At 40.5% G+C, this 20,566-nt stretch overlaps 3 protein-coding genes across 3 annotated transcripts; 2 read left to right on the forward strand and 1 right to left on the reverse strand.

Moving 5' to 3' along the window:
• Positions 1-304: 304 nt before the first annotated feature.
• LOC311051589 (protein NLRC3-like) lies at positions 305-5,806 on the forward strand (the record flags this gene model as incomplete). The annotated part of the gene is made up of 5 exons (XM_084066170.1): positions 305-397; positions 1,391-1,478; positions 2,659-2,901; positions 3,610-3,678; positions 3,888-5,806. 5 exons carry the CDS (start codon positions 305-307, stop codon positions 5,804-5,806), a joined length of 2,412 nt encoding a protein of 803 aa, XP_083922296.1.
• Positions 5,807-8,532: 2,726 nt separating this feature from the next.
• On the reverse strand, positions 8,533-20,504 carry ttr (transthyretin (prealbumin, amyloidosis type I); the record flags this gene model as incomplete). The annotated part of the gene is made up of 4 exons (XM_084066171.1): positions 8,533-8,640; positions 15,812-15,947; positions 17,322-17,461; positions 20,436-20,504. 4 exons carry the CDS (start codon positions 20,502-20,504, stop codon positions 8,533-8,535), a joined length of 453 nt encoding a protein of 150 aa, XP_083922297.1.
• Positions 9,267-13,412, forward strand: LOC311052440 (E3 ubiquitin-protein ligase TRIM35-like; the record flags this gene model as incomplete). The annotated part of the gene is made up of 2 exons (XM_084067403.1): positions 9,267-9,272; positions 11,988-13,412. The coding sequence occupies 2 exons, from the start codon at positions 9,267-9,269 to the stop codon at positions 13,410-13,412; spliced, it is 1,431 nt and encodes a 476-aa protein (XP_083923529.1).
• Positions 20,505-20,566: the final 62 nt, after the last annotated feature.

A 20,566-nucleotide genomic window follows, 5' to 3' on the forward strand; every position in this document is an offset into this window, starting at 1 on the left:
CATTTATCCATTTAGGTACATTATTAATGTTTTAAAAACTGTTTTTGTTACACAGAAACATAATGTGTGTTGTATAACTTCATTTAAATGCTTAATGTAGGCTATAGTTTGAATGTGCAAATGAACCGTTTTTCAATGGTTTTCAATGGCTTATTCTGTTTACTCTAGAGTATACTCTTATTCTGAAGAGATTTTCGACCGGAAGTCTTATTGCTGCTAAGTTATTGCTGCTCACGGAACACAGCTGATGAAACTCTGGGTGGTCTTCCGGTCACTGTCAGCCGTTCATTCCATTGAAAAGAAAATGGCGCACAAAATAAGTAAGGCTGCCGGCTCCTCAGTGTTGTCTCCGGATCCATCAATCTATACGTACAATATAGATAAAGTTCAACAAAAGGTAGGTGAACTAATGTTATGTTATCATGGTTAGCTTTTGTATTTGTCCGTAAACCAAAATCAACCCTGAACAGTAGTCTGTACTCTGTACCTCTGCCTGGGCTAACTACATATAGCATGCTAGGATAGCATGCTATATATTATATATATATATATATATATATATATATATATATATATATACATATATATATATATATATATATATATATATATATATATATATATATATATATATTGTCATCTTGTTGTGTTCTCTAGCTTTAGCTTCTGACTCTGTTGATGGTACGTGTGTAATTCCCTCTGCACTATGGTAGTTTTCTAAATTAAGAAATTAGGTTATAGCTAGCCTTGGGAGCTAACTGTTAGCTCCCAAGGCTAACTATAACCATGGCCAACTTGACTAAAGTTAAACTGAGCTAGCGCACATACCAAGCCAACATTAGCTACAGTAAACTGGAACCAAATGGACCCGTGGGTGAGGGTGTGTGTGTGTGTGCGCTTTGTGCATGAGACAGAGGTTATGAGCTGGTGTCATATTACTAGCTCTGTGTGGAAATACTGGTCTACCTTAAGTCAGTCTGTTTACGGCGTGACATTGTGTGTATAGTAATGTAATGGTGGCGGAGAATTGACTACATTTCAAAAAATATATAGATAATCGACTGAATTGATTAGACTGATTAAGCACTTTTCACACTGAGCACTATACTTTAATAATAATTAAGTGAGCATTCACTCTGGAGAACGATAACGTTTTGTAAACACTAAACAGTGTCACCAAACGCACTGCTCAGTCCAGCCGTGACAGCCCACACAGAGAGGGGAGAGAGAGAGAGAAGGCGGCTGAAATACCTACAATATATGGATAATATGACTTGTGGGCTTGTAGATCGGCTATTTTAGCAATTCTTTGTCTCTCTCTCTCTCTCTCTCTCTCTCTCTCTCTGTCTCTGTCTCTGTCTCTGTCTCTGTCTCTCTCTCCCTCTCCTAGCAGATGTTGGAGAGTTTTCAGGTAGCAGATGTTGGAGAGTCTTCAGGTAGCAGTCTCCTCACAGCATCCTCTCAGCCACCACAGGATGGTAAACGATAATTGATTTCAATGGAAGATGTTTGCACATTTTAGGAAAACCTGTGTCCACGGACCAGGGCTGAGCAATTAACAAAACAATATATCAAAACCAACATTTAAAAGTAAGGTTGGACGATATTGTTTCTGTATGGTAGTAACACTCAAATAAAGACAGACACAGTACTGGCATTCAGTGTGTATTCCGAATCCCGTGTCAAACATGACAGTCATCACCATAGTGATACATACGGTTACATGACTAGTCGATGGCCTATCTCCTCGACTAGACCATGTAACAGATATAGGTGAATATATTGGCAATCGCCGATTGGATGAGTTCAATCGTCATGGCCAATTATTTGGACGATATTTGTTATTTTATTTAGCAAAATAGATGTATTATATCCTAATGGTCTGCCTCCTTGAGAATTAAACTCTTCAAATACAGCCAAATTAAATGTAAAGCGCATTACAAAGCATGCGCGAAATGTTAATCAATTTGGGCCTTTCTATAATTATTATAAGGGACGGCTGGCACGCCCTTGTTTCAGCACTTGTGCAGGAAACTGGGTTCAAATCCAGGGTAGAAGAGGAAAGCTACGTAGTGCAGCTTTAAGTTAAAGTAGGAATACTAAAATGTAAAAATATACTGTTACAAGTAAAAGTTCTGTATTCAAAGTTGTACATGAGTAAAAGTACAAAAGTATTCGCATGAAGATGTTCTTAAAGTACCAAAGTACTATTTTGTTAAATTTTATTCTCAAAATGTGTCAAATGTTTTCGAAATTAACAGATCTAGTTTAACATGGGGTGGGGGGGGGGCAGCAACAGAGAAAGCTTGATCCTCCCTAAAAGCTTAGGGACAACCAGCAGCAGCTTGCCTGCTGATCTCAATGATCTTGTGGGGACATAATTTACGGAGGTCAGAAATGTAAGAAAGTGTTCACCAATTAAGAGATTTAAAAACAACCCTGCTTATTCAAATCTATTTGTGAGGTCTTGTAGTAGCAACAATTCAAGATCATTTATCAACTGATTTTGCAGACATGAAAGCATTACGCTATATCACTTTTATGTCTCATATAATGTGAAATCACCCTACCATGGGTAGACGTAAAAGGCGATTTACCTTGTTATTAATTTTCTGTGATGAATTTATCTCCACCATTCTCTTTTTCTCTTGCAAACAGCACATTTTGTGATGCAGAGCAAGGCCCAGTTGATTCAAGATGTTGCCCCAGTCATGGCTGTAGTAGACAGTCTAGGAGACGGGGTCCATCCTGAGCACTATGCTGAGATTCAAGCTGAGAAGACGAGCATGAACCAGATGAGGATACTGTATTCCAAGGTGCTGCAACCAGGGGGAACAAACATCCAAGCAGCATTTTACAATGCTCTTAAACAACACCAACCCCTTCTGTTGGAGAGGCTTGGTAAGATCAGATGTACTGCTAAATGACCTCTCTCTCTCTCTCTCTCTCTCTCTCTCTCTCTCCCCCCCATTTTAAATTTCAGAACACATTTCACTTTAATTTAAAAGGACAGCACACAACAATAGCAGCAGGCCGATAGTGAGAACACATTTCGGCCAAGACGGCCTTCTTCACAGGTTCATTACTAGACACACCTATGGGTCTGTTCCTTCATCTAGTGGTGTGGCTGCCACTCTCTAAACTGCTCTCACAGATAATTAGTAATATATCTGACCTGTTACGGTGAAACACTGTAGATCATTGAATGCTTGGATTTTTCAACATAGATCATTTTGGTTGAACTCTTTCACTGCCAGGATTTAATTAATTAATTAATCCGTCTCCGGTCCCCTTGCCAGCGAAAACCGCGATTTTAATGTACCTTTGAAAAATCACGTGATTGCTGGGTGTACTCTTCTTCGGTAGTGCTTGGATCATTCACAGGCTGCCCCCCCCCCCCCCCCCCCCCCAACAAAACAATAAGTCGTTCTTGGCAGTGTGGGCGTTTACTTTAGACAATGTCTTGTCATAAGTCGTCCTTGGCAGTGAATGAGTTCATGAATATCCAGTTCTGAAAGCTTCTTAATGAGAAGAGTTGAGAATAACCATGAATCTCTGATTTGACTGAAAACGGAGTCTCTCTCTCTCTCTCTCTCTCTCTCTCAGCAGATGTCAGTGATGTTGGAGAGTCTTCAGGTAGCAGTTTCCTCACAGCATCCTCAAAGCCACCACAGGATGGTAAACATAATTTATTTCAATGGGAGATGTTTGCATTTCTCAATGTGTCTAGGGGTTCATTTTATTTCTTAAGTCACAAAACAGACTAAGCTTCTGTTGTATAGCGATAAAATGGAATATATACAGCCTGACTAAAGTGTTGTGTGAAGTTAACAAAACAATATATAATTTATAAAAATATCTAAAATAATTGTTCTGTTCCTTTACAGATTTGCTGGTGAAAACACGAGAGGATGCATATCCTATTACATTCTACCAAGCCAGGCTCCAAACTAATGTTGAGGACCCATTTGCGTGTGTACCTGAAGGGACAATCCAAATGACAGATAAGAAGCATTTTAAAGAATGCTACACACGTCTCAGCGTCATACATGTGGATGTCACAGAGCTCAGCAGTGAGCATGAGGTCACACTGATGGACCTGAAGAAAGCAGGGCAGGAGATCCAACTCAACAAAATCTTTGAAAACCCTTCTGGACAAAACATTCGCGTAAGAACAGTGCTGTCCATTGGTATCGCAGGAGTTGGCAAAACCTTTCTCGTACATAAGTTTGTCTTTGACTGGGCAAAGAAAAACATTCAACATCCTCATCTCATATTTGTGTTCCAATTCTGCCAGCTAAATATGCTGCAGGGTCAAAGATTTAGTTTGGCAGAGCTAATTCACAAATGCATCAACGCAACTAAATTCATCCCAGAAGAGGCTCTTAATTACATCTTCACAACGCTGCAGATGTCAGGAATCTCTAACTACGACAAGAGTCCCTTCAAACTTCTGTTTGTCCTGGATGGATTAGAAAGCTCCCTTAAATTGAACTTCAACATGGACCACGACTGCTCTGATGACTTCACCCGGTCCACCTTACTGGAAGAGTTGCTTGTAAACCTCATAAAAGGGAAACTGCTTTGCTCTGCCCACATCTGGATAACCACACGCCCTGCAGCAGCCAAACTGATCCCTTCTGCCTTAGTTGACATAGTGACAGAGGTGCAAGGGTTCACCGATAAAATGAAGGAGGAGTACTTCAGGAAGAGATTCATTGATGAGAACCAGGCTACAAGAATCATCCCTCACATTGAGGCATCAAGCAGCCTCCAAACCATGTGTCAAATCCCAGTCTTCTGTTCAATCACTGCTGACGTTATGCAGCACGTGTTGAGGATAGACAAGGAAGGAAAGCTGCCAGATGCCCTGACTTGCATGTTCTGCCACTTCCTGTTGGTTCAGACAAGGAGGAAGACGAGGAAGTATGATAAGACTGATGTAAATCAAGATGAACTCATCAAGGCTTATAGATCAGTTATTCTGAAGCTGGGCAGGCTGGCGTTTGAACATCTGCAGAAAGGCAACCTTATTTTCTACCAAAATGACCTGGATTTTTTTGATCTTGACATCAAAGAGGGCCCACTGTACTCTGGAGTGTGCACAGAGATCTTCAAAAGAGACAGTGACTGCTTCCAGAAAACCCCCTACTGCTTTGTTCGTCTGAGCATGCAAGAGTTTCTGGCTGCAGTTTACATGTTCCACTGTTTCATGGAGAGGAAGATGGAGGTACTGGAAACATTCCTGGATGATAGGTCTGACTTCCAGAAGCTATTACCGAAATTCATGTCCCAGTTTAAGCTCAGGTCCATGGATGACTTCCTGAAAAAAGCCATGCTCAAAGCCCTGAAGAGTGAAAACGGCCACCTGGACATCTTTGTCTGCTTCCTTCATGGTCTCTCACTGGAGACCAACCAGAGACTGTTACAATTCCTGCTGGTTCAAATGGAGAACAGTCCAGAGAGCATCCAGAAAGCCATCAGGAACCTGAAGAAGATGAACGCTGATGATGCCTCTCCTGACAACCGTATCACCATCTTCCGATGTTTGAGGGAGATGAAAGAACCATCAGTAGAACAAGAGATCAGCAAGTACCAGTCATCAAACAAGAGGTCAAAGAAGGAACAAGTGGTAAAGCGTCTACATTCCCTGCTTCCAGGGCATCAACTATCAATTAGAATGATAGGAGAAGAAATAGGAGAAGACAATGACAGAGCCATGAGAGAAATGTTTCCTGAAAATGCTTGGTGGATAATGTTTTTCAAAAAACTGTCCGGATATCGAAGTCAATGTACAATCACATAGAAGTTAGGGCTTTCACCAACTAGTCGACTAGTCGACTAGTACAACCACTAGTCGACCTTGTTGGTACTAGTCGAATAGTTGAAAAAAAATTGTCCTATTATTGTGTTATGGCCATTGGTTTTCGAGCCAGGTTTAATGGCCGTAACACCATGGATCAATGTAATAAACGGCATCAATTTTGTCTGACTCTGTCCTATTATTTATGGCCATTGGTTTTCGAGCCAGGTTTAATGGCCGTAACACCATGGATCAATGTAATAAACGGCATCAATTTCATCTGACATTAAAATGAAAAAGTGATTGAAATGGCTGCGGGCAATCCGAAGGCAGGATTTAGACCAAAATCTTTGTTGACTAGAAGGTAGAAGCACTTTATCAATGGTAGTTATCATCCAAATAAATCCAGCAATAAATCATGTTCATTAGCGCCATTGCAACGAAACAGTGGGATTTGTGTTACTCATATTCATAGCTTTGAAATTGTGATTATAAACGTAGAAGTTGATTTTGTTAATTTAAGCAGTTTGATACAATACAGCGCTGGTGAAAAGGATAATGCAGTGAATGAAATGCGACTGCTTTTCTGTCCGTCAGGTCTCTTAGCCGCTATTCTAGTGCCAAAATAAATATAAAACATCTATTGAGATAACAAAAAATATATATATTGATAAAGAGACGCCATGCATTTGGAAACATATTTTTATTCTTATCAATATTGTTTCCAGTTAATGTAGGATTATTTTAAATGTAGGCTAACTGCACTTGGATTGCAGTGTACTTAGCCAGGTAGTATGGGCTGGCCTGCACTACACCATTCTCCCCTTATCCCAGTCTCAGTTGTCGTTGAAATACCTGTATGTGCAATGTGTGTCTATAAGTGAATACAAGTACATCCCATTCCTGAAGACTAGCATAACTTTGACTGATTGATAGACTTGAATGAGTCACAGAGTGATGAAGTTACAGTTTCAGATTGGTTGATTGGCCTAAGAAGGATTGTTTGATTGATTGATTTAATACTTTATTAGTCAGAAATGTAAACAGCACATAGTAGGTTACAGTCAGACATTAAGGCTAAAATGATAACGTCACGGGGTCTTGTTTCCATTGTGGTCCTATCCAATTACAGAGCAATTGGATACCTCCACCCTTTGGGATGTAGTCTATTGTTGGTATGGCTAACAACTGAATAGCCATTTGCAGATCAATCATCCACTCCATATGTATGGGCTCTGATTGGTGAATGAACAGGTAGGTTGTCTGCGTTGAGAACAGCTTTGTTTACGTTAGCCATGGTAGTGTCTTTGCTCAGTGCTGATCACAACAGAACGTTGAGATAAATATTGTTGACAAGGAGATTGCTGCTAAATATGTTAATCGTTCAAATAATAATAATAATTTGGGATAGTATTCACATTCATTTAACTGCCAGACATTCAGTTTGGTGGGTCTGCAATAGTTACTTTAATGCCTCATAAAGAACCTGAAGCTGCTTTAAACATATTAGCCAAAAGCACAGTTAGGCACCAGACAAATGATTTTGTGTAAAATACAGATGTGGATCGGCACTCTGCATTGTTGGCAAAGCAACTCCTTGGTCATTATTGTGCCGTCTGAGAGCAATGTCCAACACAACCTAAACCATTAAAACGGGGAAAGCATCTGTGTCATTTTATATATTTATAGAACATTGTTCTCTTACGTTTTTTTTTAATACTTTGGCTATTCAAAAAAATAGCAGATATACAAGCTCATAGCGTGTCACTTTGTGCCGCATTGCATAGAAGCAAGGTTAGTATATTTAATGAAAACTAGCAAAATAACAAACTAAAATAGTTTTTTTTTTGTTAACTGAACTAAATAAAAATAAAAAAACAATAACTAACTGAAACTGTATTATGTGTTTACAAAACTAAAACAAACTTGAAATTATCAGCAAAATGTCCTTTGTTTTCTTTTTTTGATTGTCCAATAGTTGCTGAATATATATATTTTTAAATCTCTCTGACCTTTTTCAATCCTGCACCTGACAAATAACCCAAAGTATGAAAAAACTAAAACCTTAAAACTAGCAAACCCGCTCTAAAAACTAACTGAATTAGAAAAAAAGAAATATTCAAAACAAACTTAAACTAAAATGAAAAATCCAAAACTATTATAACCTTGGTGTGGACAGCCTTTAACGCTTACCTACTGGACGTAATATGAAAAAGCAGAACAGGGAAATCCACAGTTTGAGCTGCTTTTATTCCAATATAAGCTAAAGGTGAGGTGGAGACACGCACACATGCACACAGACAGTGGTGGAAAAGGTACTACATTTCTGCAATGTAGAAATACTCTGTAACAAGTCAAAGTCCGGAACTCAAAATGTACTTGAGTAAAAGTACAAAAGTATCGGTATCAAAATGTACTTAAAGTACCAATTGCGACACATTGTGAGCTTGTAGATCTGCTAATTTCAAATGGCCGAGATGTATATAGGGTCAATGCATGTTTTGTAATAATAATCTAAATCTACAGTAACTTAGTAATTTCAAATAATTGTAGTGGTGTACAAGTATAAATTTGCCTCCGAGATATAGTGGAGTAGAAATAAAAGTACTGGAAATTGTAAATACTCCAGTAAAGTAAAAAACATATGGTACTTGAGTAAATGTACTTAGTTACTTTACACCACTGCACACAGGTAACACAATGATATAAGTGTGTGTGCGTGGCGTGCATTATTGATGTGCATTGACCACCACCGCCGTGGTGGTGTAGGAGTATGGACTGAGCAACAGAGCCAAGGTGTAGTGACGGTGTCCGTCTGCGTGGGCCTGGAACACCACCTGAAACACATAACAACACGTTTAAATAAACACCACCTACACACATAATACACATTTAAATAAACACCACACACACGCACGCACGCACGCACGCACGCACGCACGCACGCACGCACGCACACACACACACACACACACACACACACACACACACACACACACACACACACACACACACACACACACACATTTAATACAGTGGCTGAAAAGTAAGCAAATGTTTTACTTAAGTAAAAGTATCAATACAACAATATAAAAAATACTCTGTTACAAGTGAAAGGCCTGTGTTCAAAATGTTACTTGAGTAAAAGTACAAAGGTATTGGCATCAAAATATTCTTAAAGCACCAAAAGTAAAAGTACTAAAAGGTTTGAAAATAGCAGATCTACAAGCTCACATTGCGACGCGTTGTGAGCTTCTGCTATTTTCAAATAACCTAGGTATAAAATAGGGCTTAGGTCTTATATGTTTTTTAATATGATAATTTATATCTGCAAAGTAACTAGTATTTGTTGTAACTAGTAATTGTAGTGGAGTAAAAGTACAACATTTGCCTCTGAGATGTAGTGGAGTAGAAGTAAAAGTACTGAAAATTGTAAATACTCCAGTATCTCCAGTAAGTAGAAATGCCAGTAAGCAGAAATATGTAATTGTTTTACTTAGGTACAGTACTTGAGGAGTACTTTGTCGAGCCAGGATCGTCAAGCCAGGCTGAATGAAGACCATGAGGGCGAGCACAGATTTACTGATCCTAAAATGGAGAATTACAGCTGACTCCACCACATGTTACATGTGCAGGTGGTGTTTATTCAAATGTTTGTTTGTTGTTTTGTGTATTGGGGCCTGTTTCACGAAAATTCATGTCAGATCCTGTGTCTACTGTAGGTGAGCCATGACACGATCTAAATGGTACATTTAGATGTAAGCAGGTGGATTCTACTGTCAGGAGAGAAAACATAACAAAAAAGTGAAGGCTGTCTGCGGAGAAAGTACGAGCTAAAAAACGATGCCCAGCACCAGTCTGCTGAAAATAGTGTTAATGTCGGTCCATAAGCAGTCAGTGCTCGCACAGCAGTCAGTGCTCGGCTCGCACATGATGTGAGCGAAGCTTTTCCACATAAAAATTAATCAAAAACCATCTGAGGAGCACAGCATCACAGGAACGGGTGCATGTCGCCTTTCCGACGTTAACGAACCCTATACCTAACCCTAACCCTAACCGCACGCGGAAGCCACTAGTCGGAGTGGCGAGATGTCGGAATGGAAGGAGCACCCCCACAGGAACACCTCAAGGCCTTTATGCTGATGGCAATTGAAAAAGAGACTCTTGTGTCTTTGGACAAGGACTGCATCATCGACTGAAAGCGCACTGATGCGACAGCTGCTCATTCAATAAGGTAGAACATAGCCTTCAGTACTTGTTTATTAATCTATTCTATTCTATTGTGCTTTGGTCAATTAATTGGGCAGCTGCTGCTGTGCGTCTTTACGCAGTGCATTGTTGGTGTGTGCGTTACAGTTCTTATGTTTTTGGCCGCCGTGCCCTTCTCTTTGTCTCGGGTTGTAATAGACTAAAGAGTTTAACTATTTGGTGTGGCCTTATTTGATGATGCTGCAGCTTGATGTGAGATATGGTGCCTGCAGCCAGTGTTGTCAGGTCGGCTTATTATAAGTTTTCCCCACAATTTTATTTGAAAATAGCAGATATAATAGCTCACAACGAGTCGCATCGTGATTCGTGACGCGTTGTGAGCTTGTGGATCTGCTATTTTCAAATAGCCGATGTATACAGTAGGTTTAAAGGGCTCATGTCGCCCATAGTCGCTTCTTTTGGGCTTGTTTTCCTAGACCTGGTTGTTTGTTTCTCTCATAGAACCTGGCAACACTGCCTGCAGCGGGCAGTTGTTGGTGGCTGGTTTTGCGTGTTTCTCTGTGGAGTGTGAAGCTGTATATTAAGTGTAACAAATAATCGTGTGCATAGGCAATGTGTAGATCAATTTTGATAGACGAGTCCTATGATATTCAACTTGGACTGTGACTAGATCGCCGTAAAATGGAGCTACTGACAACGTGACCTATAAATGGAGTAATAGTAAAGAATTAGGTTCCTATGTATATTTGTGAAATATGAACATCTACAATGGTTCAATAATAATTAGCATGGATTATTACAAAAGAAAAACATCTACCATTTTAAATTGGTCTAGTAACTCATTAGGGGAGGCATGCGATAATCCGACAGACCTTTTCTCCGACTATGTGGCATCCGCGCGCGGTTAGGGTTAGGGTGCGGGTAACGTTTGACAAGCAATAATCAAAATACAACTAACACAATTATATTTTTCGTTTTGTTTTATATATATTTAGAACACACTATTATTACTGTTGCAATGTTATTTATACAGTAAACCTATATGGCCTAAAATATAAAGTAGAACAAATAAAGTCAAATCTGGCAAAAAATAAGAATGAAATAACATAACCCTAACCTAACCCTAATCCTAACCCTAAAACCGAAATAAAGTCACCAGAAACCGAAGAGAAACTAACAAAATCCTCCAATTAAGCAATTTTTCGCGCCCGCACGCGCCGACCCCCGCTATGGGCCGGTGAAGATCACAAATGCCAGGGCCGATTTTCTGCGCCAGTCCGTGCCTGCTCCCAGTCTGCCCCTGTGCTTGACTCGCTTGGTCACCACCTGACCAATTGACACAACAAGGCAGGATCAGCATCATTTATGACAGCATTACCCTGTGTCTTGCATCCAAAACATTTTGTGTGTATAAGAAACCGAACCCTTAACTGCTCCGGAAGAGCAGGCAGGTGACTGGTATATGGCTGTCTCTGTTAATGATGTGTACAAGGGTTAATGAGATCAGGTGTACATCGTAAAGCACTTTGAACGGTCATGTGTGTGTGTGTGTGTGTGTGTGTGTGTGTGTGTGTGTGTGTGTGTGTGTGTGTGTGTGTGTGTGTGTGTGCGTGGGTGCGTGCGTGCGTGCGTGTGTGCGTCGACTTGGCAACAGGTCTGTCAAAGCTCCACCCCTTGCCGGACTCATCTGAGACGGTAAGATTGACCTTCAGATCAAACACACAACTTCCAGTGAGGAGGACAGACTGTCTTTCCACAGCTACAGGAGGGAATACTGACCAAGACCACTGGAACCTGCTTCTGACTCTGTCAGCTGAATGGACTTTAACAAGAACCTGGATTCACAGCGAAAATAAACTTCAGGGAATATTCTAGAAGAGGGGCTCTTGCCACGACTGACTGATTTCATATCATGGCTTGAGTGTTTGTATAGCTTCACTCTGAGACAAAATGGCTTCCAACGTGTCTCTCTCAGAAGAGCATTTTTCCTGTCCTGTGTCACGACGTCTTTAAAGATCCTGTTCTCCTGTCATGTAGCCACAGCTTCTGCAAAGCCTGTGTGCAGGAATGGTGGAGAGAGAAGGAAATTAAGGAATGTCCAGTATGTAAGAAGAGGCAATCAAGGGATGCACCCATAGACCTGGCTCTGAAGAACCTGTGTGAGGCCTTCATACAGGAGAGACAGCAGAGAGCTTCAACAGGGTCTGAGGTTGAGGTTCTCTGCAGTCTGCACGCTGAGAAACTCAAACTCTTCTGTCAGGGATGTCAGCAGCCAATGTGTGCGTTGTGTCTTCATTCAGAAAAACACGCCAACCACCGTTTCAGACCCATTGATGAAGCCGCAGTGGATCACAAGAACAAAGTCCAGAAATTACTGAAGCCTTTACTGGAGAAGCTAGAGGTCTTTAATAAAGTGAAAACAAACTATGACCAAACAGCAGAACACATTGAGTTCCAGACCCGACACACAGAGATGCAGATGAAGGACCAGTTTAAGAAGCTTCATCAGTTTCTACAAGATGAAGAGGAGGCCAGGATTGCTGAACTGAGGGAGGAAGAGAAGCAGAAGAGTCAGATGATGAAGGAGAAGATTGAGGGTCTGGACAGAAACATATCAACCATTTCACACACAATCAGAGCCATAGAGGAGGAGCTGAAAGCTGAACATGTCTCATTCCTGCAGAACTACAAGACCACAAGGGAAATAGTCCAGTTCACACTGCCGGACCCACAGCTTGTCTCAGAACCACTGATAGACGTGACCAAACACCTGAAAAACCTGACCTTCAGAGTCTGGGACAAGATGAAGGACATTGTCTCCTACACTCCTGTCATTCTGGACCCCAACACTGCCCATCCAGAATACACCCTGTCTGATGATCTGACCAGTGTGAGACGTGGAGAGAGACAGCAGCTTCCTGACAACCCAGAGAGGTTTGACGTCCATGGCTTTGTCCTGGGTTCTGAGGGCTTTAACTCTGGGGCTCACAGCTGGGATGTTGAGGTTGGAGACAATACATCCTGGGTACTGGGCGTGTTACCAGAGTCTTATCAGAGGAAGGGATCTGGAGGTGGTCAATACTGGAAAATACAGTTTTATAAAGGTAAATACACCGCATTCTCCTCATCAGGGTCATCCACTGCCCTCTCAGTGAAGCAGAATCCCCAGAGGATCAGAGTCCAGCTGGACTGGAACAGAGGAAAGCTGTCCTTCTCTGATCCTGATACTAACGCACACATACACACCTTCTTCACATATACTTTCACTGCCACACTCTTTCCATTCATTTGGACTGCTGATACTCTCCCTCTGAAGATGTTACCAGGGAAGGTCACTGTAACTTGTGCCAAATGCCAGGGCAGGAAAGCCATCAAATACAACAAGATTTTTAATATGTAGACTGCAGTGAAATAAATATATTATGGCATTTACAATCTGATCCATGTTCAGCCCTGCACCAATCAAAGTCACTGGATTGGTTTAAATTCCTGCCCTGGTATTTAGACATGATGATGATGATGATGATGATGAGACGACAACAATCTATAAACACTTTAAAGGGGGATATTAAGTATGTGTAATGGTTATTATTATGATATTGGGGGTAAAACTAAAACTATACCATTAATGTTGTACATCTACACAGTTTCATGATAACATATAACGTAGAATCACCATTTTTGGATGAATCTGAAAAGGTTTTATTTAACAATTTCATTCATTATCGTTTAATTCTATTTATGTATATCTATTTTTAAATGTGATAATTGTTTTATTTAGTGTGTTAGCCAATTAACTAACCGGTGCCTAATCACCAACTACTGCCTATTCACCAACCGATGACTATTTACCAACCACTGCACCATATTCATTATAGTTTTTGATATATTCTTCTGAAAATAATTTGGCAACTATATTTTTCTTTGTTGAAACTATAGATCTGGGGAAAAAAAGAATACAAAAATCTATGTATAGACATTGTTTAGAAATCAAATAAATATCTACCACTCAACGCCGGTGTGATTTGAGTTAATTTGCATCACATAGCAATTATCTGCCCCTCATAGGTGGCTAATCACCCTGAAGGGATGTATTTCTCAATAAAGGGGATTGTTATATTTTTTAATCTGGGCCCTACTTTTGGATAATTTGGATCACAAACAAAGGGTGGGGGTAAAAGTTTTGTGTCTGGATCGAGGGGAAAGCTCTAGCTTTCCAATGTCAAATATGTGGTAAAGATAACTCTAATGCTTTGGCCCTCAAAAGTTATTATTTCTTTCAGGACAAATACAGACTTATGCAATCCGTTATGAACCGGGGTCACCCGTGCACATGCTGAAATGTATACTTTTGAGCTATACGGAGTGAGATATATAAATATTATAATAATGTACCTTTGAATGTTATGCAATACCTCTTGTTAACCAATAGGTGTCACTACCCAACCACAGGATCTAAATGTCTCAATGGAAGAGAAGGGAGATGGTGATGAACTCCAACCACTGCACAATTTACTAGTTATATGGGATTAAAGGAACACTTCACCCAAACAATTACTCATCCATGAACAGGCAGTGGTGGTCAAATGTTTGTACTTGTAAAAGTATCAATACTTTAATATGGAAATATTTTGATATTAAAGTCCGGAATTGTGTAAAAGTACAAAAGTATTGGTATCAAAATGTACTTAAAGTACCAAAAGTAGTAAGTACTCATTATGCAGAATGTCCCGTTTCACAACTTTTCAAATGTATGAAATGTATAAAATGTATGAATTTCTAAAATCTTTAGAAAATAGCAGATCTACAAGCTCACAATGCGTCGCATCGTGATGCATTGTGAGCTTGTAGATCTTCTATTTTCAAATGTCCGAAATGTATATACTGTAGGGCTGAAGTGTTTAATGTATGTTTTGTAATAATAATCAAAATCTACAAAGTAACTAGTAACTAAATTCTTCAAGTAATTGTAGTAAAAGTACAATATTTGCCTCTGGGATGTAGTGGAGTAGAAGTAAAAGTATTGGAAATTGGAAGTACTCCAGTAAAGTAAAAATACCTCAAAATGTTACTTAAGTACTGTACTTGAATACATGCACTTAGTTACTTTACACCACTGCCTTGAATTCATAGAGAGTTATTTTGTATTTATGTTTGCGTTCTAGAGCCAATAATCCAATATTTGACTAATAGAAGAGCAAACCATATTTAGAACATTCTCTATGAACTTGGATCATCAGTGATTGATTACACTGTGAGTTTAGTTTTTGGAGTTCAAATTATTCTTTCATAATAGTTTTGCATTGGTCTCCTACTGCCGCGGACACCCCAAATTATTAGCTCATTCTCAGGAATGTGACGAAAACAAAAGAGTAACTTTTTCCTTTAACATACTCTGCCATTAAAATAACTTTTTGTTCCCTAAAAGGGATTGCTGCTTTAAAGGGATAGTTCACCCACTTTTTAAAAAAAAACCTTTTCCATCGATTAGTCACCCCATGGAGACTTGAATTCATGGATATTCTTTAGTTTTTGTCCCAGTCCTAAGCCAATAATTTGATGACCAGCGGACCGGTAGGCAGCGGTTCCGGTAGGAGACACAAAGGAGACTCTTTGTGTCTCCTACCGGAATCAAATTATTGTCTTAGGAATGTGAGAAAAAAACAAAAATATCCATGAATTCAAGTCTCCATGGAGTGATAGAAAAAAAGTCATTTTGGGGGTGAACTATCCCTTTAAATGGGGGAGGGGGGGGGGGGCGACTGGTATCTGGGATGAATCGTCCATAATAATACTCACGTCAGCTAATTCATGGAAGGGAACGAATCCTTGGGCCTTCCAGTATGCTTTGGTGTCAAACTCCACTCGGTAGACAGCGGGCGGGAACTGCTCCTCCGTGATGAGACTGTGGACCTCCCCGGTCACGTCTGTCACTCTATAATACGACACGTCGGGGAGACCAAAGGTTCACATCCAATTCACCCAGTTTCAACAAGCACAGGTCATAGAGTATCGACCGGCCTGACTGTACTGTACTGTGTTTACATACCGTTGAGTGTAGACTCATGTCAACGTATTTTAGCTTTGCTGTGGTGGGAAAAGTACTCAATTTGTTTACTTAAGTAAAAGTATCAATACTGCAATGTAGAAATACTCTGTCCGGAATTCAATATGTACTTGAGTAAAATATAAAAGTATTGGCATGTACTTTAAAGTACCAAAAGTAAGAGTACTCATTGTGCAGAATGTAAAAGCAGGCTGAAAATTGGAAATACTCCAGTAAAGCAAAAATACCTCAAAATTGTACTTAAGTACAGTACTTGAGTAAATGTGCTTTACACCACTGTTCTTGCTTTCTGTGTCAGCATGAGTTCAAACAAACCAGCGAGTTCATACAAACTAGACTGTGATGCTATGTTCTTGGTTTACCTACAGTATGTTCCTAGATTACTGAGGCACTACACTGTCTCTCTGCATTTGGTGTATGTGTTAACCTTGCTTACTGTAAGTCGCTCTGGATAAAGAGCGTCTGCCTAAATTGAAAATTCTGAACAAAAGGAGAAGGTCCACACACGGTCTTTTACTTAAATTTTAATCCCTCGATTTTGAAACCCTTTTTTGACCCGGTGCCAATTTCCTAAGTGATCCTAGGCACTACACTCCCCCCACCAGCCTAGGGAGCCCAGGGCCGAGCTCATGCCTCCTTCAATGCATGAGAGCCAACTGAGCTTCTTGTCACCTGACAGGGGAGAGTTTCCCTGGTAGGACGTAGCGCGTGGAAGGAACACGTTATTCCAACCAGTTCCCTTCCCCTCCATCAGGCGCCCCGGGCCCGGCTGACCAGGGGGAGGCAGTATGGTGACCAGGATTACATGTTTTTGTGAGGGTATTAACTACCCTCACACACACACACGGTCTTGATGCTCCCAAAATGATTTAATAATAGAGAGGTTTCGGCCTGTGTGGCTTCATGTGTGGCTTCACACCGTCAGGTATCTTCATACCTGACGGTGTGTGGACCTTCTCCTTTTGTTCACAGTTCATCCTTTTTGACCCAGCACCCGTCGAAATGTTTGGATATGCGTGCACCTTTTAACCGCTATAAATTTTAAATTCTACCATGAGATGTAGGCTAAGGACTGAGATTCACGCAATATATGAAACATGAACTAGCATTTGATTGTGTTAATTAATATTACATTGAATAACACGACACAACAGGCCATTTTAGGTTTGTTTTATGTTCCTAGAAGAAGGAAATGCATATCGTAAACTATACTGACTGGTATAAGTGTTCAGACATACATACCCAGTAGCGACCGGAGCCCATTCTCCGTTGGCACCTTGCCGAAACACTTTGAGAGCCACAGAGCCAGCGGGCGTGCCCTTCACCGCGTCCAGAATCTTCACCATCAGCGGGCAGTGAGTGTCCGACCCGCCATGCTTATCCTGGCACAGAGAAACAAGATTCACTATGTTTTTATTGTTACAGCTTATGTACTGTAGGTACATACCATTACAATTATTTTGTTCTGGTTCCTCGAAACATTGAAGCAGCAAAAAAATGATTACTTCAGGTACAGTTCCATGGTCTAGTACAGTACGTGTGAATAGGGGAAGGGAAACACCATCACGTGAGTGAGTTGGAGGCACAAACAAAGGTGCTTCATGTGTGCATTTGGCTCCTTTTCATTTTGCTATTTTTATTAAGAAGAAAACGCGGACTGGATCCGCGGATCTGGATCCGGCCCTTCAAATAGTAAAATCAACAGATGTTGACAATTAAAAAAAAAAAAAAAAAAACAGTACTGGGTTTTGAGACATTCCATACTGCTGAATCAGTTTTGTTTGCATTCATTTACGGGGTTAAAGAGCTCCTCCGAAGCGGTTTTGCCGTCAGTGAGGAGCATATTTTTAATTATCAATTTCTAAACAATGGAGCAATTATTTTTGATTTATTATCCACCTTTGGAGTTACATCATGGTAAGGTAACTACACAACCTAAACCGCTACCAAAGTGGTCTTGTCCTTTAAACTGGTGTTAACTGGCAGTGTTTGGGGACTGGCAAGGAGGGAGTCCATAGTTTTGAGTTACACCTGGTGACCGTTAGGCAGAGTCATAACAATATAAACAATAACAAGGAAATAAAACATGAAATGAATAGTAAAAGAACAGCAGTTGGTCCTACAGCACACTTGATGTGCTTGAAGACGCTTTGTGCGTGGTTCCTACTCCTATAGTTATAAATATCTATTTACATGTACTATCTGTGTATCTAAAAGCTGCAGCGTGACCTGTGCTAAACCAGTACAACCTGTTGATGATGCCTATGGAATCTTGTCACAACCACAGGTTGACAGATTGACGCTGTGTCTGTGTGTACTCAGCCTGTCGCACACTGGAATATGCATGGCTATTCTTTTGGAATAGCCAAAGACATCTAAAATGACACGAGATGCCTTCACCGGATTGATTGAATGGGTTAAGAATCTGTAGCTTTACACATTGCACATGCTGACCCTGATCTGCGTGATTACATTACAGTGGAAAGCAGAGGGTGAACAAAATCCATGTCAGTGACCTGTTAATACAAAGAGTTTATACAAATAGAATTCCAAAGAATTTCAACAGTTGCAAAAATCTACAAGCTCACAACACATGTGAGCTTGTAGATCAGCTATTTTCGCTATCATTAGTAATCATTGCTATACAGTACAGTGTTTGACAGGGGGTCTCCCTGTCTCTCCAGCTCTACACCAAACTGTATCCAATCAGGAGAGCGGAAGAGCATTCCTCAGCATAAGTTTTATATGTGTTCCTTTTCCAATTTTGTCTTTTTTCTTCTTCGTTTCATGCACTTCCTGTTTCACTTGTTTTTCCTGTATGAGTTCTCTCTTCTGAATGGATACAATTGGTATCCCGACCTGAAAATGTATGCTCTGTTTACTAAAGAGCTGAGAGTTAAGGCACAAAGTGGATAGTTAACAGATAAAGAGCTGGACAGATGTGGAGACCCCTGATTAACTGTAACGCTCTATAGCTATGATTAGTATATAGATATACTTAACATTTACTTTCAGTGGTTAAGCAGTTTCTTACTGCAGCTGTGAGTTTTGCAATACCAAGAAACTGACAGGATCAAATGACCATGTATATACTGTATGGTAGGCCTTCCCAAATCATAGTGACACGCCTGTAGAAATGACATATTTAGAAATTGTACACTGCTTTCTTATCACCATTTTACCACATTTAACCTGCAATCTGTAAGATTCCTACGAACCCCAGTCTCCTGTGTATATGCGTCCAAATGCCTACTGCTGCACTAAGACAGAACCCATTTTAGCAGAAGATATAATACATTTTGAGCTTCATGCAATACCTAGCGCCACAGTTCCTACTGTTGTGCTAAGACAGAACACATTTTGGCAGAAGATATAATGCGTTTTGAGCTTCACGTAAAAACCTCTTGTCAACTAGTTGTGCCACAGTAGCTCCTACCCTGGCCACAAGATCTAAATGTCTCAATAGAAGAACAGGGAGACCAACTGGAACCAGTGCAATTTGTTTTAAATATCTGAACATACTATACCAGGGGTCTTCAACCTTTTCAGGCCAAGGACCCCCTAGCTGAGAGAGAGATAAAGCAGGGACCCCCTCTATATTGTATACAATTGTTTTTAGATTTTTTTTTATACTTAGTCTGCCCTTTTTTCCCTCTACACCTATAGCCTCTTTGCTAAAGTTCTCCTCATAAAAGGGGATGTTAGGGTTCAAGTGGTTAAGGTAAAGAAAAGAAATATCACACAAAGATTTGGCGGACCCCCTGTAGTAGCTCTGAGGACCCCCTAGGGGTCCCGGACCCCCTGTTGAAGACCCCTGTACTATACCATAGGGCTTTCACGACTAGAGATTTTTACTGGTCGACTAATTTGACCCAGAGGTAGTCGACTAGTCGATTTTTACATTATTTTTTCTTCATTGTTTTAATGCCATTACTATTATTATTATGCTCCTGCCTTTATTTTTATGCCATTTTAAGGGAGCGCTTCTGGCACAGCAGCACAGCAGCGTCTCCAGGATCCTCAAAAGGGAGTTATTGCTCAATAATAGGCTATTATTGGGCATACTTTTGACCCCCTTTTGATAAAAATAAAGGCAGGAGGATAATAATAATAGCAATGGGCCATTACTATGGCATTAAAACAATGGGGAAAAAACGATTTGACTAGTAGCCTACCAACAAGGTCGACAAGTGGTTATACTAGTCGACTACTCGATTAGTTGGTGAAAGCCCTACTCTACCATAACAGTTTATTCACATTAGAAACCATATGGATAGCCGCTTTAAGTCAATGTTATCTCCATGACACACACATGCACACACATGCACACACGTGCACACACACACACACACTCACCAGAGGGGCAGCGTGACAGAGGAGGACCGCTGTAGAGACGAGGGCCACAAACTGCAGGAATCGAACCATTCTGGACTGGTACTACCTCAGCCTACGGACAGACACAGATCACACTCACACACGCACTCACA

Source organism: Gymnoscopelus microlampas (assembly GCF_963454915.1).
Source record: "Gymnoscopelus microlampas genome assembly, chromosome: 9".
Classification (NCBI taxonomy): Eukaryota; Metazoa; Chordata; class Actinopteri; order Myctophiformes; family Myctophidae; genus Gymnoscopelus; species Gymnoscopelus microlampas.